This window comes from Equus caballus, chromosome 4 (genome assembly GCF_041296265.1).
Source record: "Equus caballus isolate H_3958 breed thoroughbred chromosome 4, TB-T2T, whole genome shotgun sequence".
Classification (NCBI taxonomy): domain Eukaryota; kingdom Metazoa; phylum Chordata; class Mammalia; order Perissodactyla; family Equidae; genus Equus; species Equus caballus.
In genome coordinates this window covers 105,510,039-105,537,942 of record NC_091687.1, presented here as the reverse complement: position 1 = coordinate 105,537,942, position 27,904 = coordinate 105,510,039, and the positions used below count along the sequence as shown (strand labels likewise).

Genomic DNA, 27,904 nt, shown 5'->3' with positions numbered 1-27,904 from the left:
GCCCCGTGGCTGAGTGGTTAAGTTCGTGCACTCTGCTGTGGCAGCCCAGGGTTTCACCAGTTTGGATCCTGGGCGCAGACATGGCACCACTCATCAGGCCATGCTGAGGCAGTGTCCCATGTGCCACAACTAGAAGGACCCACAACTAAAATATACAACTATGTACTGGGGGAATTTGGGGAGAAAATAAAGCAGGAAAAAAAAAAGATTGGCAACAGTTGTTACCTCAGGTGCCAATGTAAAAAGTAAAAAAATTTAAAAAATTAAAATGGCTAAAATAAAAAATAGGGACCACATCAAATTCTGATGAGGATGCGGAGAAACTGGATAATTCATACATTGTTGAGAACATGAAACGGGACAGCCACTCAGAAAAATTATAGAGTATTCAGTTCACGGTCATCTCCTTTTTAACTTGACTTTCAAACTTGGGATTGTCTTAAAAAACAGGTCAAAATTATTGGTTGAGAATTACTAAACAGAGATTTTAGAATTAATAATGAATAGTTTTTTAAACAACCAGAAATGACATGTGATTATAGCATATGTTCTCAGTAACACAGTGGTGAAAACTTTATCTAGGAGTAGATAAGGAAATATTTATAGCTCAGGTCCAAGTCTCCATTGCTCTGGTACTTACTACCTAGTCCCCTGACACACTTACGCATCCCGTGCTGAACAACCATACTGGTCTATTGTCTAAAATGGAACAGGCCCTTTACATTATAGCAAATATGCTAACTGCAATTTCTCAGTATCTCTGTCTCTACTGCTTAAATTTCAAACTTCAAAGAAGGAACTTCACTTACTGAATATCATTTTCTCTAGTTATTTATTGTCTTCATGACTAATTCCATATTCCTTTGCCCCCCTCCAGCTAAATACTGGATCTCAAGATCAGCTACCTGAAGACAGCAAGCAATGAGTAAGATCTTACATTTGGAAAATTATTAGCCAAGAAAACCAATCAATAAAAAGGAAAGATTGGGGTCTCCGGAGGTATTTCAAATCCAGATAAAAGAATAGCACTATTCCCCAAGTGCTGGAGTGGAGAGACGAAAGTAATTTAATAACCAAAAAACTTTGAAAGCAAAATCTCAAAAGAGAGAAAAAAATGATTGTAGTGAGTATGTCAGCAGGAAAAGAACAAAGAGAAACGACTTGAATCAAACCATGTGGTTGATATGAAAAATATGGCAATATAGAGGTACTGTAGGATTCATTAGATGTATTGGGGAAGAAAAATAGAAAATAGAAAAAATTTCCAAGGGCAGAAGGATGGGCAATTTATGTGAATGGACTGAGCTGAGCTTAAGCAACACCTCTGAGGTACTGACTGACTCCTGACTCAGCCATTGTAGACATCAAGAAGTGAGTACTGACAGCCACAAATGGCTGGCCCAGTCTAGTTTGGTAGCACTATCGAGGTGTCTCTCCTGGGTGTCTCAGAGGCACCCATAAAACCTGGCATTGCTCTCCAAGCCTTCCATAAACGGAAAATCACATGAGCCCCTGACATCAGGTGGCTCAAATCCTTCTAAGATCTAATTCCATCACATCTACCTGTTCTGAATGAAAGGTTCCCACAGCTCTCTCTCTAAGAATTACGCTACTTTTAGACCAAAGGGTGGAGAGGAGAACAGAAAATTGCTTATTTTGAATGCTGGATCCCGAATAAAAAGCCTTCTATTTGATAGGATAGCAAAAATAGTTAACCTGATCACCTGTATAAAATTTGGGAGATATTTAAAAATTTTAGCAAGTGTTGAGAATTCAGTTCTTTTTCCTGAATAATGATAATCTAGATGTAGGTATTTGTAATGGACACCAAAATGATGATGACCATATTTATAGAGTGACATTTTGGAGTCTTGAGATTGTTCTAACTTGAACTCCAAATTACATCTAGAGAAAGATCTTCCTCTTGCCTCTAGGCAACCCTCCTGCTTTTCTCCATAAGAAGGGGTGCTTTTATTTAGCGCTAAACTGGGTTTCCTGCATGTAACAAACTGACTCGAGGTATACTATTTAGGGTAATTAAACACTAGCTGCTGTAACAACCCTAAAATCTCAAAGGTTTAACACTATAGAAGTTTATCTCCTGCTCACACTATAGTCTATTTTGGGCTGGGTGGCTCCCCTCCATTCAGCGACTCAGGGATTCAGGCTCTTTCCATCTTCCAATTGCCAATTCCAATAAGGGTCACCAGGTCTCCTTTGAGGTGAAGAGAGGGCTTAAGGATCATATGGGATCTGCCCATAACATTTCCATCCACATTTCACTGGCCAGGCTTGGTGACACGTCCCTACATTAGCTGCAAAAGTGCCAGGGAATAGTCTTCATGTGTGCACAGGAAAAGGAGTGAACAGAGAACTCTCTATCACAGGTGGTTTAATCTTGCTGTTTCTACCCTACATTCCCTTTGTTTAGATATCCGTATCTACTGTAGCAGTGGATGCATGCTATTATACATTTGTCAAAACCCATAAAATATCCGACACAAAACGCAAACCTCAATGTAAATGATGGACTTTAGTTAATAATAATGTATGAATATTGGCTCATCAATTGTAACAAATGTACCACACTAATGCAAAATGCTAGTAATATGGGAAGTTGGGGAAAGGTGAGGGAGTTATGCCAACTCTCCGTATTCACTACTCACTTTTCTGTAAATCTAAAACTTTTCAAAAAAATAAAGTCTATTAATTAAAAAGGAAAGAAAAAAGGAAGGAGCGTGAATATACTAAAATCCACTGAATTGTACACTTTAAATGGGGGAATTGTATGGGATAGTAATTAAATCCCAATACAGCTGCTTTTTTAAAATGTAAAAAAAAAAAAACTAAACATGTATTTTGTAGTCTCCAAAGCAACCACAAAATATAGAGATAGAGTATAAATTATATTAAATAAATTAAGATAAATTACTAAAATAGGTTCAAATAACCCAGAAGGGAAAATAGAGAAACGAAAAACAGAGGAAAAACAGAAAACTAATAAGAAAATGACAGATCTAAATCCAACTATATGAATAATTGCATTAAATGTGTCGACGAAAATAATCCATAACCAATCTATAAATGAAAATTTGGGTGAGTTTATTCTGAGCTTAAATTTTAGGATTATAACCCGGGAGAGTCTTTCCACAAAGGAACAGAGCACTCCAAAGAAGTGGGGGCATAAGGGTGGTTATATACCCTCAAAGAGGGTGTTTCCCATATGATTGAATTGTCCCTTCCACAACAGTCACAAGACTGCTCTGTCGGCACAGCGATTGATGGAAATAGCAGGTAGGTCTTCTGTCTCAGTGAACACAGCAGGGTGGCAGTCTGTTGTCTCCAGCTGAGTGGTCACAGGTGAGCTGGGTGGTCAAAGGTGAGTGCAGCAGTCAGTTCCTAGCCTAAGGAAAAATGCTTATCCCTAAGGAAATGCTAATGTAGGGGGAAGTTGCACCTTTATCTCAAGGGCCTTTGTTCTGGCCACAGGAAATGTCTAAGCAGATATGCAATGCGTGCTCAATAGCCACAGTCAGGCCCTTTTGAAAAAGAAAGCCAGGCCGAATTAGGTTTATACCAAATGGCTTCCTCATATACTCCAATATATCCTATTGCTTGCCATTTTTATTTGTCATTTACCCCTTTTGATCTCTAATCTTTCGATAGAAAGCATTGATGATCAAAATATTGTCCCTCGGCGCCAGGGTGGTTGCTGCCTGCCCTGGGTCCATCATGTCCCTTGGTGCTAGGCTTTTATTTCATTTATTTGCCTAGTCGTCCACGTTGGGGGAAATAGTGGACAAGCATAGAGTTATATATATATTAACAGAGGAAGCATTTCATAAGTCATGTAATTTCCAATTAATTTTAGATTGTTGCACAAACATTGTGATGCAGGGTCGGTGAGCCGAGGAGTCCAAAGAAAGATTTCTTAGACTCTTAAGATCTGGCAGTAGTGCTCTTTTATTTAGAGAATAGTGTAGCATGGGGACAGGACCCATGGGCAGTCAGAGCTTCTGCTGCCGCAGCTTCTGCTGACCCCGCTGGCATGGGGACAGGGCTCGGGGACAGGGCCCATGGGCAGGCAGAGCAGCTGCTGCTGCCCCCGCTGGCATGGGGACAGGACCCATGGGCAGGCAGAGCTGGTGCGTGGGGACAGGACCCACGGGCAGTCAGAGCTCCTGCTGCTGCCCCGAGTTGAGGGTTAGGGCTAAATTTAAGGCATAGGTATGTGAGTCATCTCTTTACGAAGACAAAGGAAAGAACATGGAAAAAAGTTAAAATGGTATCAGTGCAGGTGGGGTCTGGTCATTGGGTGATCCCAGGACTTTTAGACAAGAATCAAATCGGATTAAGTAAAGGTTAGAAAGGTTAGATGCCACCACCCTAAACCAGTTACATGAGATTGCCAGACAGCAACCAACTTAAGTTCTTGCCTTCCCCATTAAGAGCTTCTAGGGACAAGGTCATCTCTCCTCTTCTTCCTGGTACAGAGAGGGAGGCACCTTTTACAGATAGAGATTTACCTTACAAATGTAAATGTGTCCCAACAAGGGCAAGTTCCATTCCCCAGAGCCCCCTTCCCTGTCCCAGTTTATGGAAAGCAATCAGCCCCAAACAATCCCAATGCCAAAGAGACATATCCTGGGGTGGCCAATTTCAGGTCCCTACAAGGTCATCCCCCCTTCCTTCACAAATGCAAATATCTCTCAAAGAGCAAGCAAATTCCAGTCCTCAGAGCTTGCTTCTCATCTTCAGTTTTTTAAAATTAACCAGCCTAAAATCCTCATCATAAACCGTTTTAAAATTAAGCAGCCTAAAAATCCTCATCACATTGTATATCTGCTTTTTTATGACACTTCACATTTACATTGTATATGATTATAGAACAAGAACAGTAACGATAACGCAGAATTTTAAAAGGATTAGTCTGAAATGAATTCTTAGTCATAGTCCCTATTAGAAAAGGAAATTTGTCCAGGGTTATAAGACAGATCAACCATCTCAAGCCGTCGAGCAATCATTACTCCAGTTTGTATGCTACTCTTACAACACTGAGTAAAGAAAACAACAATTAGTTTGAATACTATGACCAGCACAAGGATTCCAATAAATAATAGAAATAAGAATTCCATTCTGGATCGAAAAGGGAACTGATACTGAAAAGGGAACCAATCAAGAAAATCAAACTGGGTGTAGGATCACTTAAGGCATCCACTTGCTTCTTCATGTGCTTTAGCAGAGATGACACATTGGAAGACTCATCAGGTATAAAAGCACAGCATCCAGTCTGAATGACTGTATATGTACCACCTTGGGATGCAGTAAGAATATCTAAAGCCATTCTGTTTTGAAGGACAGCCCTTCTCATTAAAGGCATTTCAGTATTTAATGAGACTATTCCTGCTTCACTATCATTAAGGGCTTCTTGAGTAAATTTAGTCAGACCTTCCATATGTAATAATGACTTCTTTTAGCGCCAAAGAAGAAGCACATATAGCTGCAAATACAGCCATACCAGTGGAACACTGAACAAGCCCATCTGGCCTTAAAGAGAGGGAGATTGGCAAGAGGTTTTAACTCAGCCTGACTCCTTCCCTGCTTTTAAAGGAAACTCAGGGTGCAGTGTTTTAGCTATCCAGGCAGTAGCCAAGGCCAAAGATTTGTTCCACATAACCATTGAGTTCCATTAGGAGTCACTCGATAAATTCCTGGCCTTCAAGACCAGTCTGTTCCAAATTAATCACTTTCTTTAAGTATAATAATATTCCAAACAAATTATAAAATAGGTACACAGTTTAAGCATAACAAATGTTTAAATGAGGAGATACAAGGTTGGGAATACAGGCCTGGTCCGGAGTCTTGGGACAGCTGTCTGCAACAGATGTCGTCTTCTTCTCCTCCTGGTTTGGTCCTTTTCAAGAGGGCTGCAAACAGTCTTATTTGATGTCTCTTTCAATAAATAAATTCTTCAGGTTACAGTCCAAGATCCTTAAGTTCTGGGAGCTCTGTGAAAGAATCAGCTACCAATCTTTCATTTTACTTTAAGTACCTCAATAAGACCGTGACAACAATGTAATATATCCCTTAAGGAAAGCTCGTTCATATATTTCTTCATCTAATTCCATAGGCTGTTTTATTGTTATTTCAAGATGAGACAGCCGATGTTTACAAAAAGTATAGATCTAAGATTAAGGAGCACTAGCACAAGAGCTTTTGGCCGTGAGAGAGTAACTGCTTCTGAAAGCTTGCCAATTAAGTTCTAGTTGTGCCATTATTTTTACCAGTCTTGAGGATCGAGGATGGTAAGCACAGTGAAAATGCTGCAATATTGGCCAAACATTACAAACAGATTTGAGTTCCCCAGTCACTGCGTAACTCGCGAGGAATTCCTCAAATAGGAATTATTCTAATAGTAATTTACCTACTGTTAAAGCTGTTGCCCTTCTGCAAGGAAAGGCCTCAAAACAATGTGAGAACATACAGATCATTACAAGATATGTTTATCCTTGAGATGGTGGCATTTGGACAAAGTCCAATTGTCATACCTCAAAGGGTCCCTTAGGAAGGGAAAGCGGCCTTGTGACCCATGGAGTGGGTTTCTTATTGGGCCTGAACCACATCTGTGAGGGGGTGTCAAAAATTCCCCCTTTTGACTGCCATATCTGTTTCTCTTGTTCCGTGGCAATTTCTTGAGCCTGTAGAAGGAAATCTTTTACTGGGTTAGCAGAGTTAACAGAAAGTAGCAGGCATTCTTGAGGCTAGATAGTGTAACATCCTCACTTATCATTTAAGTAAGACTCATTTGTAAACCAAATTAAACAATAGAATGCAGTCGTGATTTTTTCCCCTTGCAATTGTGGGGACCTGGAATTGGCCACCCCAAGATATGTCTCTTTGGTATCAGGATTATTTGAGGCTCATTGCTTTTGATAAACTGGGACAGGGAAGGAGGAATGGAACGTGCCCTTTGTTAGGACATGTTTACATTTGTAAGGTAAATCTCTATTTGTAAAAGGTGCCTCCCTCTCTGTACCAGGAAGAATAAAGGAGATGACCTTCTCTCTAAAAACTCTTAATCAATACCAAAGGCAAGGACTTAAATCTGCATTTTATTGTGCTTGTCAGGTAACCTCCTGTAACTGACTTCCCTCCCCCTCCCAACTTTGGCATTTCTGTAAAGATTAAGCATCTTTCTTTAGGCTGGGAACCTATTGCAGCGCTCATCTGTGACCCCCCCACAGCCCGAGGCAACACACCTGCCACCCCGCAGCGTTCACTGAGACAGCAGACCTATCTGACGTTTCCATCAAGCGCTGTGCTGACAGAGCAGCCTCGTGACTATTGTAAAAGGGACTTTTCAATCATATGTGAAACACCCCGTTTGGGGGCTATATAACCACTCTGTGCACCCCACTTCTTCGGTGCCCTTTCTTCCTTCGGGAAGAAAGGCCCCGGGCCATGGTTCCTCATAAAGCTTTGTTTAATTTTCTCTTGCTATTCTGTCTCATGTGAATTTAATTCGTTCTCCAGCCAGAGGAACCCCCATTTGGGGAGAGGAAATGTCCTCCTCCCCTACACAATGTTGGAAGCAAGGTAGCGAGGTTAATGGTTGGAGCAAATTATAAACTAGTTCCTGCGTCCAGGGGGCAGGCAGTCAAGAAGACTTCTAGATGTCAGAGTCAAAGCATCTTTTTGCAGCGTGAAAGGTCTCTGATGATGTCATCGCTCATTCAGGTATCTTTTTGAGCGGCTTACAGCTCACACAGCAACAGATAGGAATCTCTCTTAAGTTTCTATCAAGTTGTTCAGCTTCAGTTTGCAAGGTTTCAGGAAAAAGAGCATGTTCAATTCTCAATGATTCCAAATGAAAATGAGGTAAAAATTGAAAACATTAGTTTGGAGGTTTGTAACCAGATATTTCAGTAGAAGAATTCAGGATCCAGTCCAGCTCACAGGTAGAAAAAGCCTCAAAGACAATTAACAGAACCAGGATCTAATATCCACAAATGCGTATTATAATTTTTCACTGAAACAATTCTTCTCTCTAAAATCACCCTCATTTTTACCAAAGATAGTCAAGTTAAGACTAATTGGTTTGCCAAAATAAGTTTAGTTTCAAGAAACTTGGCCCGATTATTTACATAAGTGCAGCAAGAATAGCAATTGATCATATAGGCTCTTAAATCTGCTTTGCTGGAATTTTTTATGAGGAATCTCAGATTGAACTTTAAAGACTTCTTGAGGCCAGAAAAGCCAAGCCAAGGATTTGTGCCATGAGGCCTTGCCTGCAATACCTTAGATTTGGGTGACTTTCTCTCCTTTCTTGAGATTCCCCAGAATATTTTGAGGTTCATTGCACCTGCCAGATAAGCAAGCTTCCTTACTTACCAGGTAAGATTGCTGGAATCTCTCTCTGTAAAGCAAGGTACCAGGCCCATATTTCCAAGTGGCTTTATTTCCAGAAAGTCAACCTTATTCCTCAAAGGCAGTATTGTCATATCTGAGTCTGTATCTTTCTCTCAAACATGACATTCCAGTCAAAGTTTTGGTAAGATAACAATGTGTCCTGTTACAAGGAGAACAGATTCTTATTGAACTTACGCAAATAACTATATTGCCGTGAAATAACCATACTCACTCACAAAGAGTTTCCAAATTCTGGAGGGATCAGGTAGGGAGAAAAAGACAAATGTTTCAGTTTTGCTCACAAAGGTATAATTTCACTGATTGCTATAAGACATGGTTAGCATAAGAGAAAAGATTTCCTTAAATCTGAGAAAACAAAACAACACATCAAAAACAATATTTCAAACAAAAGTCGTAAAAAAAAATTGTAATCATCCTGAGTTCATTCAGTCCTGTATAACCAGTTCTTGATCTTAATCTCTGTTAGCAGTTTTGTTTTTTAACATTAAAACTCATTTGCTTAATTGGATTTACTTTAATCTTAGTGTGCTTCACCAGGCATAAAACTCCTTTCACAATTTCTCCTTCACAAACCTACAACTTTCTTTTTGCCTTCAGAATTTGTCCCATGCTTTCTTTCTTCCCTTCTAGTACATTAGGACAAATTTATCTTTCTTAACCAACCAAACAAAATATTTCCATTCTTTATACCCTTTTTACTGAAAACATACATTTTGACTTTCCTTGAATACAGAGCTGTTTTCCTTATTAATTTCCAATAGCTTTAATTACATGTTAATTAGAACTTTTAACCATTAACAGACCCTAGTAAACACTAAAAGGTAAGCAATTACAAATTGTCTTTTATATCAGCATTCTAAACACTTCATAATTTCTAGGAACACATCACTTTATAGTAAAAGACCCAAGGACTTTAGCATCTCTGCAATAAAAACCAAAAGCAGATAAACTTAGATGTTTAGCAACGTTTGTTCTATCCAATTGAAAAATTACCCAGATACTCAGATTTTTATCACTTAACTTAACTTGGCCAAACTCAAGATTGTTACCAAAAAGAATTTTGAAGGTGTTTTTTTTTCCCAAGTATACAGACCATAAAACAATTATTGTACCCACTTTTATCTATTTAAACCGTTTGTTTCCAACACTTATGTTCAGATTACCTACAAAAACCTCATGAGATGATGCGGGATCGGTGAGCCGAGGAGTCGAAAGAAAGATTTCTTGGACTCTCAAGATTTGGCAGTAGTGCTCTTTTATTTAGAAAATAGTGTGGAATAGCATGGGGACAGGACCCATGGGCAGTCAGAGCTTCTGCTGCTGCCGCTTCTGCTGACCCCGCTGGCATGGGGACAGAGCCCATGGGCAGGCAGAGCTGCTGCTGCTGCCCCCGCTGGCATAGGGACAGGACCCACGGGCAGTCAGAGCTCCTGCTGCTGCCCCGAGTTGAGGGTTAGGGCTAAATTTAAGGAATAGGTATGTGAGTCATCTCTTTACGAAGACAAAGGAAAGAACAAAAAAAAAAAGTTAAAATGGTATCAGTGCAGGTGGGGTCTGGTTGTTGGGTGATCCCATGACTTTTAGACAAGAATCAAATCGGATTAAGTAAAGGTCAGAAGCCACCACCCTAAACCAGTTACATGAGATTGCCAGACAGCAACCAACTTAAGTTCTTGCCTCTGGCATTGACCAAGAGCCTCTAGAGATAAGACCATCCCCCCTTCTTCCTGGCACAGAGAGGGAGGCATCTTCACAGATAGAGGTTTCCCTTAGAAATGTAAATGTTTCCCAACAAAGGGGCAAACAAATTCCACTCCTTGGAGCCTGAATCTCATCTGTAGTTTTAAAACTAACCAGCCTCAAAATCCTCATCATAAGCCATTTTAAAATTAAGCAGCATACAAATCCTCATCATGAGACATTAGACAAAACTGGTCCTCATTTAAAGCTATTATTTTGCTGAGGAATTTCTAACAGACAACATGAAGTTATTTGACTAGTAAACCCAGGCTGCATGCCTGCATCGTATGCAAATACCGACAACTCTGACAAGACTATTTTCAATCAAACCAACAAACTTAAACAAGCTTTCATTTACCAAAGATTAATTCACAAGACGTTAACTTTGAAAGACACTGGGTTCATTTCTACTACATTTAGAATTTATGTAAGCACTTATTTTAAGCCAAAACTCTTGATTTCTCAGAAACTGGGTTTTAACTCAAATTACATTCCAGGTTGATCTACCTGTCCAACTGCATCACAAAGGCACAGAGAAACCCAAGTTTTCGATTTACAGAAGGTCCAGGTTCTGGTCAGGTCCAGCCTGAACTTAACCTCGACTTGGTGACAACAGAAGAGATGATGAGCAAAACAGACAAAGAAAAGAAGAGATGAGATCAGACCTCGCCCTCATGGCCTCTTCCAGAGGGTTATCAAGATAAGAGTCACACAACAGTTCCTATGCTGGGCACACAACCCCAGCAGACAGTTCACAGAATAAATCACAGGTCTCCTACCCTTATAACTGACTCAGTAGGTGACTAAAATACTCAATGAGTCAACTGTCAAGAGAGGGCACCCCACTTAGGGTTGCTGGGGTGATCAGGCCCAGAAACCCAAAGTTGGGGCTCCCAGGGGTGGAGCCTTTGACTCTAAAGATTTCTTTGTTTCCCAGTTGCAAAGCTCAAAAGGAGACGAAAATGGCCATTGTAACTCTAAGAGAGATGAAGACATTTGGGTTAGTTCTATTCAGAAAAACCTTTTGTAAGCGCTTACTTTAAGTCAATGGAATAGAGCTCTTTAGAAAAGAAGAAGGAGATGAGCTCGGATTCCAAAGGCAGCTGCAGAGGAGATGGAAGGGATAAGCGGGCTGGGACGGTTTCTGACTTCTTATCCTTTTTTTTTTTTTAATTAATGTTATGATAGATTACAACCTTGTGAGATTTCAGTTGTACATTACTGTTAGTCATGTTGTGGGTACACCACTTCCCCCTCTGTGCCCTCCCCCCAACCCCCCCCCCATTTCCCTGGTAACCACCGATCAGATCTCCTTGTCAATATGTTAACTTCCACCTATGAGTGGAGTCATATAGAGTTCGTCTTTCTCTGACTGGCTTATTTTGCTTAACATAATACCCTCGAGGTCCATCCACGTTGCTGCAAATGGGCCAATTTTGTCTTTTTTTATGGCTGAGTAGTATTCCATTGTGTATATATACCACATCTTCTTTATCCAGTCATCAGTTTCTGGGCATGTAGGTTGGTTCCACGTCTTGGCTACTGTAAATAATGCTGCGAGGAACATAGGGGTGCAAGGGACTCTTGGGATTTCTGATTTCAGGTTCTTAGGATAGATACTCAGTAATGGGATGGCTGGGTCATAGGGTATTTCTATTTTTAACTTTTTGAGAAATCTCCATACTGTTTTCCATAGTGGCTGTACCAGTTTGCATTCCCACCAACAGTGTATGAGGGTTCCTTTTTCTCCACAACCTCTCCAACATTTGTCGCTCTTGGTTTTGGGTGTTTTTGCCAATCTAACGGGTGTAAGGTGATATCTTAGTGTAGTTTTGATTTGCATTTCCCTGATGATTAGCGATGATGAACATCTTTTCATGTGTCTATTGGCCATATTTATATCTTCTTTTGAGAAATGTCTGTTCATGTCCTCTGCCCATTTTTTGATCGGGTTGTTTGTTTTTTTGTTGTTAAGCCATGTGAGTTCTTTGTATATTATGGAGATTAACCCTTTGTCAGATAAGTGGCTTGTAAATATTTTTTCCCAATTAGTGAGATGTTTTTTTGTTTCAATCCTGTTTTCCCTTGCCTTGAAGAAGCTCTTTAGTCTGATGAAGTCCCATTTGTTTATTCTTTCTATTGTTTCCCTCAACTGAGGAGTTATAGTGTCTGAAAAGATTCTTTTGAAACTGATGTCAAAGAGTGTACTGCCTATATTCTCTTCTAGAAGACTTATTGTTTCCGGCCTAATCTTTAGGTCTTTGATCCATTTTGAGTTTATTTTGGTGTGTGGTGAAAAAGAATGGTCAATTTTCAATCTTTTGCATGTGGCTGTCCAGTTTTCCCAGCACCATTTGTCGAAGAGACTTTCTTTTCTCCATTGTAGGCCCTCTGCTCCTTTGTCAAAGATTAGCTGTCCACAGATGTGTTATCCTTTTTTTTAATTCAGATACAGTCTTTGCCAATTTATGGTTAGTCTCCTGTAAAGAATTCAGTTTATCATTATTATCTTTTGAAGCCTCTAAATGCCAATCATAATAAGCTTCCCATTCTTTTGCTTTAGTTTTACAGCCGGCTCTTTCTACTTGTGTGCGCAAATATAGTAGCTTTGAGAAATTGAACGTTCCCCACTTTGGCCACTTAAGTCATTCTCAGTTAATCCTTCCCATTCTGTTAGATACTTGCAAGCATTGTTTCCATACAGGAAACCAGCTGGAGTTCCCTTGGGAGGTCGTCCATCCGGGAGCTGGCCGGCTTTAAAAAGCACGGTTTTCCCGTTTTCTTTTTGCTTCTCTGTTTTTTTTTTTTTAATAAAGTCTGAACAACTTCTAAGGACAGTGTAGTGGGTCAGAACTGTGCTGCTTGTGAGTGTTACTCCCTATAGAAAGGTCATAAACACTCTCTTACATGCCTCGGTTTTTCCCTCCGGCTGCCTAATACAGCCGTGGGAGCTCGGAGCTTGGGGTGACCAGCCCTTATGTGCGCGTCCCCGGACGAGCCTGTAATTAATTACAGTGAATGAGAGTGGAGTTCCCTATGGGACCGCTGCACGTCTCGAGGATTGATCCTCTGACACTCCCACTGAGGTCCTTAGTCACCTAAGGGCGCCTTTTGGTAAAGGCTGGGAGGAGCAAGTGTCCCTTTTCTTCGGAGCTGAACATGGTCAGTCTCTCATTTCTCTATCAGGCAGTTTGTTCAGACTCTATAAACACAATTCTTTCCAATTCAAAGCCAAATTAAAAGGACAACCAACCCAGCTCACTCCAAGCTCCTCTAAGCCCCTGAGGCTTAGGAATTCTCTCTAGGTTTTTCTCCACCTAGGAACTGTACCAGTACCCCTCAAAACCTCTAGTCTTAAGACCTTACCCAGCTCATATAAACTCTTGGACCGTCAACTTAAAGTAAGGAGGTCCAGGTTTCAGGCGAACTCACCAAGGTCACCTGAAGAATGCAGTGATCCCGGGGGCTCAATGGGCCCTTATTGGTACCGAATGCCGGTTCAGTGTAGATTCCAGGTGGCCTCCGGTGGGTTTCCCTGAAATCCTGCCGCGACTACGCCAAGAACTGTCGACGAAAATAATCCATAACCAATCTATAAATGAAAAATTGGGTGAGTTTATTCTGAGCTTAAATTTTAGGATTATAACCCGGGAGAGTCTTTCCACAAAGGAACAGAGCACTCCAAAGAAGTGGGGGCATAAGGGTGGTTATATACCCTCAAAGAGGGTGTTTCCCATATGATTGAATTGTCCCTTCCACAACAGTCACAAGACTGCTCTGTCGGCACAGCGATTGATGGAAATAGCAGGTAGGTCTTCTGTCTCAGTGAACACAGCAGGGTGGCAGTCTGTTGTCTCCAGCTGAGTGGTCACAGGTGAGCTGGGTGGTCAAAGGTGAGTGCAGCAGTCAGTTCCTAGCCTAAGGAAAAATGCTTATCCCTAAGGAAATGCTAATGTGGGGGGAAGTTGCACCTTTATCTCAAGGGCCTTTGTTCTGGCCACAGGAAATGTCTAAGCAGATATGCAATGCGTGCTCAATAGCCACAGTCAGGCCCTTTTGAAAAAGAAAGCCAGGCCGAATTAGGTTTATACCAAGTGTAAATGATCTAAACACAAAATAAAAGACAGATATTATCAGAATAGTTGACCAAGTTTGCTGGCAACCCTCTTGTAAGAGTGGGAGTTCCCAGGTTTGGGGTCCTCACTTGTGTGACGTGAAACCATCGTGTGTGCAGCATCCACGTGGGCCACCCCATATCACTCTCATGGAACTTGTGGGCAGCGGACTGATGTGAATATAAAGCTCAGCTGCCTGTGCTCCACGAGTCTTGTGTCTTTTCCCAACATCTATGAAATTATGGCAGGCTAAGATGGGCACAATTTCAGACCCTCCACAGTTCTTTACTATGAGGTTTATGGCAGGAACGCAATGCTGGTTCAATATTCAGAAATGAATGCATCTAATCAACCATATTAATTGCTTAAGGGAAAAAACTACACAATATCAATTGATGCAGAAAAAGCATTTTCCAAAACAAAACATCCACTCACAATAGAAACTCTCAGAAAAGTAGGAATAGAAGGAAACTTTCTCAACCTGGGATAAGAGGATCTACAAAAACGTACAGTAAATAACAGCTTGGCCTGTGTCTCGGGTAGACCAGAAGCGCCTTGACCGATGAGGGACAGGACTTGGTGGATGATTACTGTTTTTGACAACGAGACAATCAAGTCTCACCTCCCTAGCTATTCCTGGGATCGCCTCACAGATCAAGCTAGTCGTTGACTGGGGTCAGCGCTGGGGAGGAACCAAACCCCGCACTCCCCCTCTCCTTTTCCATCTCACTGAGGGGCGAGTTTCCTGTCCATCCACTTCCAGCTGACTCTCCGTTTCCCCTCTCCGTCTCCCTCCCTTGGAGAAAGGAGAGCGCGAGGATCCTCCCGCACCCGCCGCGGGGGCTCGGGCCCTCCCCGCCCCACAGCGCAGGCGGCTCCCGGGGGCGGCGCCCGCTCCTCCCGGCCGCAGGGGGCGCTGTGGGGGCGGAGCGGCCCCGGGCCCGGGCGGGCGGCGAGACCCAGCATGCGCCGCGCCCTGACAGGGCCTGTGGGCGGGGCGGGAGGCCGGGGCGGGGCGGGACGCCGTGCGGCGGGGGCGGGGCCGGAGGCCGCTGGGTGGTCAGTGCGCGGCGTCTCTTTTTCCTGAGTCGGGACCCGGCGGGACCACGAGGCGCCATGGGCGAGCTGGCTCCGGTAAGAGGGGCTGTAGAGGCTGCGGGCCCTGCCGAGACTCGTCCCTGTCGCGGTCTGGAGTTGCGTGCCGGTGCAGGGAGTGAGGCGGTGAGAACCCGGGGGGACTGTCCGTGGCCGGGACTGAGTCCGAGCCCAGGCCCGGGCCGGGACGGCGTGGTTGTGGTGCTCGAGTTGCTCTGCAGCCGGACTGGGAGAAAGGTGCCGCGTGGCTAACTGCGCGCTCTCGGCCGCTGTCCCCGCGCCCTGTCGGCCCTCGGAACGTCGTGGTTTCTCCGGGGCCGCGCGCTGGGCTTGGCTGTGCTGTGGATACAGCCCCAGAGACGCTCAATATGAGCAGATGAGAAAAAGTTAGGGGAAGGCAGGCAAGAAACGAGAGGAACTGGAGGCGGCACCCTCTGGGAAAGGACAGAAAATTTGAAACCAGTTGGGTGTTTATTCTAAGTCACATTTACCGCGAATACTCTAGTGTTGTTATGGAAAATTCGAATACTGGTTTTAGAGTTTGAAAGTCGTAGCCTGAGCTTAACCCAGGAAACTCTGCACATTCAGTTAAGTATACCTTGCCTAAATATGCAAGTTTTCCTTGTACCCCCACTGAGATTTCATATCTAACCATCTACTAATGTAATGCATTTTCTTCCTTCTGCTTCTGACCCGCCGCCCCCAACACCCCTTGGCAGGTACCAGTTTTGTTCAGATTTCTGCAAGCGGTGTCTTTTCAGCCAGACTTCATTTTTTTGCTCTTTTTATAAGTGCTCAGAAACCTCCTGGAATATCCACCTCTATTCTGTAAAAGTTGATGGTTTCTGTTAGTTCTTTGGCTGTAAGCTTGAGTCCAGAGAAAAAGCTTAAGTGATGACAGCTTCTTGGCTATTGTCTTATTTGGGATAGGCAAAAAGAAATCAGCATTTTCTGGTTGATTTTCCTTTTCTCCGGAGCGGTTCAGTGCTAATTGTCAGCATGCTCATACAAGAGTCTTGTAGGCGGAAATCACATGAGTGAGGTGCAAGAAAATGGCTGAGGAATTTCTTTGAAAGTCCACCTTCTAAAAACAACACTAAGTTTGTTTGTTTTTTTCCGCTTTTTCTCCCCAAATCCCCCCAGTATGTAGTTGTATATTTTAATTGTGGGCCCTTCTAGTTGTGGCATGTGGGATGCTGCCTCAGCATGGCCTGATGAGCAGTGCCATGTCTGCGCCCAGAATCTGAACCCGAGAAAGCCTGGGCCCACTGAAGCGGAGCGTGAGAACTTAACCACTTGGACATGGGGCCTGCCCCAGCAACACCAAGTTTAAACGTGTTTGTTATAACATCTGATACTTCAGCTTGGGGGCCTGTAATAGCTTTGATGATGGAATTTTCTCTCTGCACCTTTTCTCTCCAAAATCCTGTCAAGTGGCCCTGGTTGTCAGGTCTCCTAAATCCTTTATTGGGAGAATTTACTTTGTAGTATTTGTGACCAACATCTTTCATACACTTGGGAAGAGCCCTAGCTGTCTTGCAAGATGTCCAGCATTTTCATGGTAGACCCCCATGTACCTTTGTAGCACAGAATCTGACAGGAGTGAAATGGAGTTTTCTTTTTTTTTTTTTAAAGATTTTATTTTTCCTTTTTCTCCCCAAAGTCCCCCAGTACATAGTTGTATATTTTCAGTTGTGGGTCCTTCTAGTTGTGGCATGTGGGATGCCACCTCAGCATGGCTTGATGAGCGGTGCCATGACTGCGCTCAGGATCCGAACCTGCGAAACCCTGGGCCGCCTAAGCAGACCACGTGAACTTAACCACTCAGCCACGGGGCTGGCGCTGAAATAGAGTTATCAAAAGTTAAATTATATATGTTGTCTTCATTCCCTATTGTCACAGTGGATCTGTCCTTGGAACCTCCAGGAAGAGAATCCTAGTTAGTCCATACCAGAGAGTATAGATTAATAGTCTATGAGCCAATCATGGCTTGCCGACATGGCTCTTTTTTTTTTTTTTTTTACCATCCCTTATAAAAATTGTGAATTTTAGTTGCCAAAATATAAAAATCAGGAGAGTTCATATAATATGTGAACATTTCCAGTTTTTCTTTAAAAACTGTCACATCCAAATGTAAAACGTTAAGCTATACAACCTATAGAAGACGATATATGAGAAAATCTTTGGGATCTAAGGTTTGGTGAAAAGTTCTTAGATGTGGCACCAAAAGCACACTCTATAAAAGAAAAAAATGATAAATTGGATGTCATCAAAATTAAAAACTTGCTCTGTGAAGATGGTGAAAAGACAAGCTACCAACTAGGGGAAAATATTTGCAAACCACATACCTGACAAAGGACCTATATCTAGAATATATAAAGAACTCTCAAGACTCAACAGTAAAAAAAAAAATCCAATTAGAAAATAGGCAAAAGACATAAAGAGACATTTTACCAAAGAGGATATATGGATGGGAGATAAGCACATGAAAAGATGCTCAACATTATTATTCATTAGGGATATGAAAACTAAAACCACAATGAGATAATTGTACATCTATTAGAACAGTTAAAATAAATAAAGTGACATTACCAAATGCTAGTTATGCTAAGAAACTGGATCTCTCATACATTGCTTGGTAGGAATGTAAAAGAGTTCAGCTGCTCTGGAAAATAGTTTCTTAAAAAATTAAATATATACTTCCTATATATTGGGAAGTTGTACCAGCAGCAGTTGTAGTCCTGGGCATTTATCGTAGGAAAATTAAAATGTGGGTCCACCCAAAAACCTGTACATGATTGTTCATAGCAGCTTTTTTTCTAATAGCCCAAAACTAGAAACAGCCAAAATAGGTGAATGGTTAACCAACCAAACTGGTACATCCATGCCCTTAAATAGCACTCAGCAATAAATAGAAATGAAATCTTGATAAACACAACTTCAGTGGATCTCAAGAGCATTATGCTGACTGAAAAAAGTCAATCTCAAAGGTAATATACTGTATGACTTCATTTTTATAACATTCTTGAAATGACAAAGTTATAGAGATGATAATAGATTAGTGGGTATGATTATAAAGGGGTAGTGTAAGGGAGATCTCTGGTGATGGAATAGTTTTGTTTCTTGGTTGGTGGTGGTTACATGAATCAGCACATGTGATGAAATCATATAGAATTATACACACTAGACCAATGTCAATTTCATGGTTTTGATCTTGTACTATAATGTGTGATGGGACCACTGGGGTAAACTGGGCAAAGGGTATCGGGAACCTATCTGTGCTATCTTTGCAACTTCCTATGAATCTATAATTATTTCAGAATAAAAAGTTTTTTAAAAAATGGGCATATCCAGCAAGAGTGGCCCAGTCTTACATACCAATAATTGTTGCTGCTAAGTAAAGGATGCCCCCTTTAGATGGTGCATCTGCTCAAAGGCCTGCTATTCATTTGTTCGCTTTACTTGGTTCCAGTAGACATCTGTGACAGCTTTATTATGTTGTTCATGGCCCCATCCGGAGATAACTACTTGAATATCATTTCTTCCTGTCTCTTAAAGACATTGAAAAACGAAGTAGCCTTAAAGTGAAAACGTATGTATGTACTGTTTGTGATTCCAGGTAACCGTGTTATTTGACGATGTGGCCTTATATTTTTCGGAAGAAGAGTGGGAGATCCTGGAGAAGTGGCAGAAGGAAATGTATCAGCAAGTGATGAAGACCAATTATGAGACCTTGGATTCCCTAGGTACGTGGGGCTTCTAAGGAATCACTTTTTAGGAACCAACCTCATGCTAATAGGCTCTCCTCCCCTTTACCAGCTATTGGCTGGTTGAATGTGATACCATGCCCAGCTTACATTCAGAAAGAGAGAGACCAGCCAAGAGGCTTGGCATTGCTGGTAAGACTGGCAGCTGAACCAGGTGGGTAATAAAGACAGGGAGAGGTAGGTGGTCTCCAGATATGTTTGGAGGTAGCGTCACAGATTTTCCTGGTGGATTGGACATGGAGTCTAAGGGTGAAAGAAGAATCAACTCGTAGATACTTTGGCTTGAGTATCTTAATGGCAGCGGCTTTATTAACTGACATGAAGAAGGCTTGGGAGAGAGCAGGTTTTGGCCACATTGAGTTTGAAATGCTTATTAGACATTTGTATGCAATATAAAGTAGATAATTGGGTATGCAAGACTGGAATTCCAGTGAAGATCAGGACAGGATTCACAAATTTGGGAGTCAATATATAGACAGTATTGAAACCACAGGGCTAGTTGAGATCACCCAGGGAGAATATGTAGACAGGACAGAGGCCCAGGACACCTCAGCATTTAGAGGTCAAGCTAAGGACACTAAGGCCATTAGGGTAGGAGAAACTAGAGCACTGTCCTGCTCCAGTGTTGTGTTTTGCGTTATCACAATTAGCGTCCTTGGGCTTAGAAAATCCTGTCTGATTTTTTTCACATTTTAAAAACTAAACAGTATTATTTGCAAATGATTTTCTTTACAGCACCAGATCCTAGCTTCAGAGATTAGGATTTAGCAGGTCTAAGCTCAGGCCCAGGAATCTACATTTTAATAAGCACTTCAGGTGCTGCTAATGCTGATGGTACACACTTCACTTTGAGAAACACTGATGCGAGGGCTGAGCTGTGGGTGACACCACTGTAGTGTATCTGCTACATCTTCTAAAATCCCTCCACTGCGTTATAACAACCCATCTTCCCTCAGGCTTATGTTCTTAGGCACATCTCTCTCTACCTCTTTATCACTGTCATTTAACAACCTCCCGGTTCCTTCACTGTGTTGACAAGAATGTCAGCACCTCAGCAGTTAGTTTCCTTGGATATATGGAGTCTAATCAGAAAAGTTTAATGATTGGGGTTCCCTCCTTGACCCCCTGTGATTTTACTTTTTATTCTGCTCACATTATTCTCATAATGATCAGTTTTGAATACTTTCTGCCTGGATCTGTCAGCCTTTTAAAAATCCTCATCATCCTTAACTTCTCTGTTTCCTTTAAATTTGTGAAGTATTGCAGAGAACATTTAAGTTAAACAGTCTGATTAGTCTGTATTTTATTGTCATTCATGTAATTTCAAGGTTTCCTTTCTTTTAAATTTTTTTTTTATTAAGGTTACGTTGGTTTATAACATCATATAAATTTCAAGTGTACATCATTGTATTTCAGATTCTGTATAGACTGCATCGTGTTCACCACCAGAAGTCTAGTTGCTATCCATCACTATACAAATGTCCCCTTCACCCCTTTTGCCCTTCCCCACCCCATTCCCCTCTGGGAACCATCAGTCTGGTCTCTATGTCTATCTATTAGTTTATCTTCCACATATTAGTGAAATCATATGGTATTTGACTTTCTCTGTCGGACTTACTTGGCTTAGTATAATATCCTCAAGGTCCATCAATGTTGTTGCAAATGGCAAGATTCGTCCTTTTATATGGCTGAATAGTATTCCATTGTGTATGTATACCACATCTTCTTTATCCATTCATCCATCAATGGACACTTAGGTTGCTTGCAAGTCATGGCTATTGTGAATAATGCCTCAATAAACATACGGGTGCATATATCTTTTCGAATTAGTATTTTCATGTTCTTTGGATAAATATCCAGAAGTGGAATGGCTGGATCATGTGGTATTTCTATTTTTAATTTTTTGAGGTATCTCCTTACTGTTTTACATAGTAGCTGCACCAATTTACATTCCCACCAGCAGTGTACAAGGGTGCCCTTTTCTCCATATCCTCTCCAACGCTTATTTCTTGTCTTTTTAATAACAGCCATTCTGATGGGTGTGAGGTGATATCTTACTGTAGTTTTGATTTGCATTTAAGGGTTTCCTTTTTTTTTTAACCTGATTTTGATGTCATGTCTCCAGGAATCAAAGTCAGCTGTGAAAATTGTTTTTAGCCAAGTACTCAGGAACTCCATACTGAGTCTTTGTGGACTCTCTTTGCAGGCTGGGTTTTTTCCAAGCCAGATCTGATCACCTGGATGGAGCAAGGGAGAATGCTATTCACCAGAGACCAGGGACACTTAGAGAAAACAAGAATAACACTTAGCCCTTCTGCTGATGAGTGGTTGGACTTGAAGAATACTGGAAAGTTGCCACGTGTTGGTGAGTACGACGGGTTTAGGGTCATGACTCTTTTCATTTTCCTAGCTTTGTTTCCTGACTCTTTCTAGATAGTTAGCAGGATGTAATGAATGAAAAACATTGTTTTGATGGAGAATGTTATGTTTTTTTACTCAAGTGGGTAGCAAATATAAGAATGTATTATTTTTATAAAGAGGAAAGTTGTGTATATGTCAATAAAAAAAGTACAAGCCAGAAGAAGATGAGAATCTCCTGTAAGAGAGCAAGTAAAGGATCCACTTGTCAAGTCCTGAGGAGAAACCACTTTCCCCGTGAAATCATCATGTCTGTTTGAGTACAATATAGAGAAATGGAAAACCTTCGATGTTGTACAATATTTTTTTATTGTGCAGATTTTTAGATCTTGGGATTTTTTTTTAATTCCTTTTGAAGGAATACTTTTTAAATTCATTGTATCCTAAGGAAAATATTTGAAACATCTTAACATTTTAAATATTTGAGGGAATATGTCATTTTTTAGAGTATGTTAATAATGCTTTACTAAATGGAGATCTCCTAAGTCCCTGTGAGTCAAATGACTCCCCTGAAGAAGAGGGGATTTGAAACCAGGGCATGTGTGGGTAGCTCCCTCAAGAGGATAAAAGAATTCCCAAGGGCTTTATTTCATTGCCACTTTCTATTCATTCATTCATCTAACCAGGATTGAGTCCCTACCATGTTCATAGGACTGTGGACTATGTTAGGTATTACTTAGACTGGAGGGATATATATATATATATATATGTATGTATACATATAAACAGTCATTCCACTCGAGGAGGTTATTGTCTCACTGACCTACTGACATGGCAGTTAAGTTAATCCGTTATATTGAACTACTGGATTAGTCAACTATAAAATAAGACGGCATACAATTGAATAAAATAATAAGTGGCAGTGGTAGTAAGTGCTATAGGGGTTTAGAGAAGAAAGAGCAGAGAGAGAGCAACATCCCAGCAGGACTTCTAAAGGAACTAGGATTTAAATAGCGAAGAATGGGCAGATTTGGTTAGGCAAAGATTCACTAGGGGTTTTACGTGAGCTGAAGCTCAGAGCTGGGCACAAGTCTGTCATATGTAGAAAGTGGAAGACACTGCGTGTAGCTGAATGTGGTTCTTGGGACACAGTGGGAGATGGGGGGCGTCATTAATTATCAGATTATTTGAGGCCAGGGATGCCAAGGTGAAAGTTTGAGTTCATCCTATAGAAAGGGAGGAGCTGGACAGGTTTTTGAGTACCAAAGAATGAACAACTTTGATGGCTATCCCTAAAAACAGATGTTCCCTTTGTACCAGGGGGTATGCACCCAATAATCACACCTGCTCCTCTGCTTGAGGTAAATAGTGATGAGAAATAGGAATTAAGGAGACAGGTAAGTGTGCTCTTGTGATGATCCAGGCAAAAGCTGTGGAATGCTAACTCACTAAATGATGTCATCCAGTTGGAAGCATAACCTGTGTTGTTGTTAAGATGACCACACAGATTCTCCAAGGGCACTTCCATCCTTCCTCATAGGTGAGGTTTCTCTTGTGTTGAGAGATTAAAATAAAGAGAGCCCTGTGACTCAGTTCAATTGGATGTGGGGGAGAAAGCTGTTCTGAAATACGGTGCTCAGGTGAGCATCTGAAATTGTCCTCTCCAGATGTACTGGGTGAGAATACGGGGCTGGCTCAGCTCCCTGTTTCCTGTCATCATGGCTTTTACTTTGGGAACAGCAGTGACTATGATTATATCAATATCTTTCTTATAATTTGGAGTTCTTTGGAAAAGGGAATTATTTATACAGTGCTCTTTGTGAATTCAGTAAATTGCCATTTTGACATTCCTGAGAAAGATACTTCCTATTAGCATTTCTTCCAGAAAACTTTTCCTGAAATCTATGGTAGAAGGGGGTAAGAATATGACCCAAAGCCTTCCTACTTAAATATTGTGCTATTTATTTCACAGATTTAAGGAAATATAATGGAACAGTCAAATTCTCAGAGTAACTCTTATTTTCGTCCAACTTCTGCTCACCCTCTTAGGGTCATCCATAGGTTCGCAAGATGTATTTGCCTGCCATTTTTTTCATGCTAAGCCGTTTCCTCACACATGATTAAAGGACTTGCATATCAAAGTTAAACTTAAATATAAATTACCTGTGGCAGGCAGATTCACAGAGTCATCAAGATCATTCTTAGTGACATGAAGGTGGTCCTTGAACCCCACCATGGTGCAGACACATCACTGATGAAGTTGGGCCCTCTTTTTTTCTCTCCAGGTGACCAAGGAACTCTGAAGGCAGAAGAGGAGGAATGCCATTTAAATGGTCTCCAAAAGCAGGGGTCATGTGCTACCTTATCAGGGGAGGAAAGAAAGATTTTATCAAATCAAAGAGTCGCCTTGCAACATCCAAGTCTCCCAGAAACAGAGATTGTAAATAAAAACCTCGACGTCACAGCATCTAATCAGGATAAGAATGATCCGTGGTATAAGCCGATGGGTACCCCAGGTCACCTGGAACTTCCACCAGGGCCAAGACTTTACTCCTGCTTTGTCTGTAGGAAGGTCTTCCATGTAAAGAGAGACTTGGTAAAGCACAAAAGGAACCACTCCAACAGCCAGCCCTGTAAATATGCAAAGTACAAAAACCAATCCCGAGGGCACTCTGGACTCAGGTGGACCCGGACAATCCTGTGTAAGAGGAAGCGTTTCCAGTGCACTAAGTGTGAGAAGAGCTACTCTTTCAAGTGCAGCCTGCTCATCCACCAGGTTGTTCACACGGGGCAGAGGCCCTTCCAGTGCTCTGAATGTGACAAGACCTTCCAGTATAAAGCCACTTTGAAGAAGCATCTCTGTTTGCACAAAGGGGAGAGGCCGTTTTCCTGCAAGGAGTGTGGCAGGGGTTTCATCCAGCAGTACAAGCTGACCGAGCACCTCAGGGTGCACACTGGGGAGAAGCCTTTCCAGTGTCCAGAGTGCGACAGAAGCTTCCGCCTGCAGAGAAGTCTGAAGGCCCATCTTTGTCAGCACAGTGGGAAGAAGCCCTTCCATTGTCCAGAGTGTGGCAGGAGCTTTTCCCGGAAGACCGCCCTGCAGGTCCACCAGAGAATACACAGTGGAGAGAAGCCATTTTCTTGTGATGAATGTGGCAGGAAATTTACCCGCAAGACTAAACTCACTGAGCATATCAGAGTTCACACGGGAGAGAAGCCCTTCCAGTGTCCTGAGTGTGATAAAAATTTCCGCCTAAAGAAAAGCCTAAAAGCCCATCTGTTTCAGCACAGCGGGAAGAAGCCCTTCCAGTGTCCAGAGTGTGACAAGAGCTTCTCTTGGAAGAACGCCATGAAGGCCCACCAGCGTTTACATAACGAGGAGAAGCCGTTCGCCTGTGCGGAGTGCGGCAAGAGGTTTACCCAGCCCTCTAAGCTCGCTCGCCATGGCAGAGTCCACAACAGGCAAAAGGAATTCTCCTGTGGCCAGTGCGAAAAGACCTTTCCTCGGCAGTCGAGGCTCACGGAGCATCTCAGGGTCCACACCAAAGAAAGGCCGTTCTCCTGTGCGGAGTGCGGCCGGAGCTTCAGCCGACACTCGCACCTCACTGAGCACATGAGACTTCACGGTGAGGAGGAGCCTTTCCAGTGTCCTGAGTGTGACAAGAGCTTCTTCTGGAAGGCCTCCATGAAGTTGCATCAGCGGACACACAGGGGCGAGAAGCCCTTCGAGTGTAGTGAATGCAGTAAGACCTACACTCATCAGTCTCAGCTCACTGAACACATGAGGATCCACAGTGGAGAGAAACCCTTCCAGTGCCCCGAGTGCAGTAAGAGTTTCCGTCTCAAAGGAAACCTGAAAAGCCACCTGCTCCAGCACAGCGGCAAAAAGCCATTCTCTTGTGTTTGGTGTGGCAAAAGTTTCACTCAGCAGTACAGGCTCACAGAACACATTCGAGTTCACAGTGGTGAGAAGCCCTTCCAATGTCCGGAGTGTGACAAGAGCTACTGCATAAGGGGGAGTTTGAAGGCCCACTTGCATACGCACAGTGGAGACAAGCCCTTCAGGTGTCCTGAGTGTGGCAAAGGCTTCCTCCAGAAGAGAAGCTTGAAGACCCACCTGCACCATCACCGAGAGGAGAGGCCTTTCTCCTGCGATGAGTGTGGAAGGAGCTTTACATACCTGGGGGCACTCAACACCCACATTGCAGTACATGCCAGGGAAAAGCCCTTCAGTCTCTAGGTGAAGCCACACACAAAGTAAGCAGTGACAGCTTTTAGGTGGAGCCAGCAGCCCTGTCGGCTCTGGCTGAGGCAGGATAAAGAACTTCACAGAACACTGGCTTCAGACACTGGCCACATACATAGCAGGCAGGGTGTGATGGCTCCTTAACAAAGGTTCCAAACAGTCCAGGCATAAGATAGTCAAAGGGGCATCTCCCCTCTGTAGTCCTCATGGGCAAGGCCGGTCAATCATGGAAGAACATTGTTTTGTTCTGTGATTTCATCAGTTTTTTCACTGTCATCCAAGAGTGGGATAATCCCTTCATTAAATTCTGAAACCACAGGCTGATTGAAGAAATGTTTCTCCCCAAAACTCCTCAGTCTGCTTTCCATTACCAGGCCTCCTTATTTGAATTTGTATTTTCTCAAATGGTGAGAGGGCATCTCTGTTTGGAGGACTTTCTCCATATTGCAAAAAATAAATGTCGTCTGCCATCTTATTTGGTAAAATGGTGGCCCATATTAGTGTTATTTCCTTCTGGGTTAATTTCAATCACCAAAATATTCAGGATTGTGAGTAGCAAGCAATGTTATTTATCTGAGTTCTCTGCTTTTTCAACAGTGTGTCAATTTTCAAATATAGTTGCCTTAACATTAGCGTCTCTGAGGTAAATACCAAAGGAAAAACTACTGTCCATGACATCACTCCATTTTTTGCTCTATGGCCTAATCTTTCATTATAAGGTAATTTTCCAGCCCATTATAGCAAACCTTCATCTGTCTCTTGGACTGTAATCTCTAACGTTATTCCTACAAAAACCTAAAGGTTTCCTTCCTTAATGAATCTTTGGAGGCTATGTAAATTTTTTGTCTTTGTAGCACAACATGTGATCCCAGATTACCTGAATCAGAATCAGCTAGGATGAAGGGCGCTCCATGAATCACAGTGTCTATACAAAAAGGAGAGGTGCCACCTCTGGTTGGTACAGTCCTGTGGGTGTAGGCCTCTTGCTGAGTTGATGGTGCCCTTGTGCAAAGAAAAGGACACTTTCCCGTGGCCTGTGCCAGGCATGTTGGGCTGGATATCAGTGTTGGCTGGCCTCTTACCAGTGTACCTCAGGACAACTCTGTGCCTTTGCCTGGGATTCATCTTAAAAATGCAGACACTTGGGACCCTCCCCAGATGTACTGAGATACAATCTTCCTCGGTGATCTCGTGCCAACTGAAGTTTCAGAACATGGTCTAGTGAGTGGAGAGACGAGGAAGGAAAACCATGTTTGAAAGGCATTCTAGCCATCATGCTGTGAGATTCAGGTTAGAACTCTTCCTTCAGCCTTTTCCTCCTCCCTGTTGTAATAAAGCTTCTTGTGATAAACTTTCTTACATTATGGGTATATTAGTCTGCCCGGGCTGCCATAACAAAATGCCACAGACCAGATGGCTTAAACCACAGAAATTTATTTTCTTACAGTTCTAGGGGCTGGAAGTCCAAGATCAAGGTGGCAGCAGGTTGGTGTCTGGTGAGGGCTCTTCCTGGCTTGCAGGTGTCATTTTCTCTGTCCTCACATGGCCTTTTCTCTGTGCGCTGGGTGGGGATCTCTGGTGTTTCTTCCTCTTATAAGGACATCGGTCCTATTGTATTAGGACCTCAACCCTCATGACCTCATTTAACTTTAATTAATATTGGAGAACCCAGTTGTGTGCATTAGACCTGAGCAAAGTGAAGGAGGAGGCAGAGACTAGGAGTGCTGTGCTAATGGAGCCTCCCCTAAATGGAAAGAAGTATCAAGAATGGGGAAGCAGCATGCTCCTGCCCTGAAACCAACAGCAGGCTGTATCTATCTGTCCGTCTGTCTGTTTTGCTCTCCTGAGCCACAGCTTGTGAGGCAATTTCTTCTCTTATCTCTTACAGGTTAATGACGTTCAAATGTATAAATCCATATCAGTATTTCCAACTTCCTCCTGAGTACTGCTGACTTCCACAGGCATCTCCAACACAAAATGCCCAAAATAAGACCCCTCAACCACACGGACCCCCACTCTACATGTCTTTTCTTTACATTCTCCTCTATTGCCCACCTTTAAAGTTGCAACCAATCTCCAAAGCTGGAACTCTGATAATGGTCCTAGATTTTTCTACACCCAATCTCCTAAATTTCTCAAATAAAAGCCCTTCT

At 42.3% G+C, this 27,904-nt stretch overlaps 1 protein-coding gene and 1 long non-coding RNA gene across 4 annotated transcripts in view; one reads left to right on the top strand and one right to left on the bottom strand.

Moving 5' to 3' along the window:
• LOC106783111 (uncharacterized) overlaps positions 1-27,904 on the bottom strand; it is a 41,204-nt gene that overhangs the window by 6,527 nt on the left and 6,773 nt on the right. Inside the window, exon 2 of one of the 2 annotated variants that reach the window (XR_001380650.3) lies at positions 23,669-23,804. This is a non-coding gene — a long non-coding RNA (uncharacterized lncRNA). Of the gene's footprint in view, positions 1-23,280; positions 23,805-27,904 lie in introns of those variants that run through there. The other variant, XR_011438024.1, reaches the window with a different exon arrangement.
• On the top strand, positions 15,298-27,110 carry ZNF425 (zinc finger protein 425). Of its 2 annotated transcripts, none has more exons than XM_023639906.2 (4): positions 15,298-15,419; positions 19,000-19,126; positions 21,354-21,512; positions 23,791-27,110. In XM_023639906.2, the coding sequence occupies exons 1-4, from the start codon at positions 15,402-15,404 to the stop codon at positions 25,743-25,745; spliced, it is 2,259 nt and encodes a 752-aa protein (XP_023495674.1). In that variant the 5' UTR covers positions 15,298-15,401; the 3' UTR covers positions 25,746-27,110. The 2 variants fall into 2 exon arrangements, with proteins under 2 accessions (XP_023495674.1, XP_023495673.1); XM_023639905.2 differs by having other exon boundaries at positions 15,308-15,506.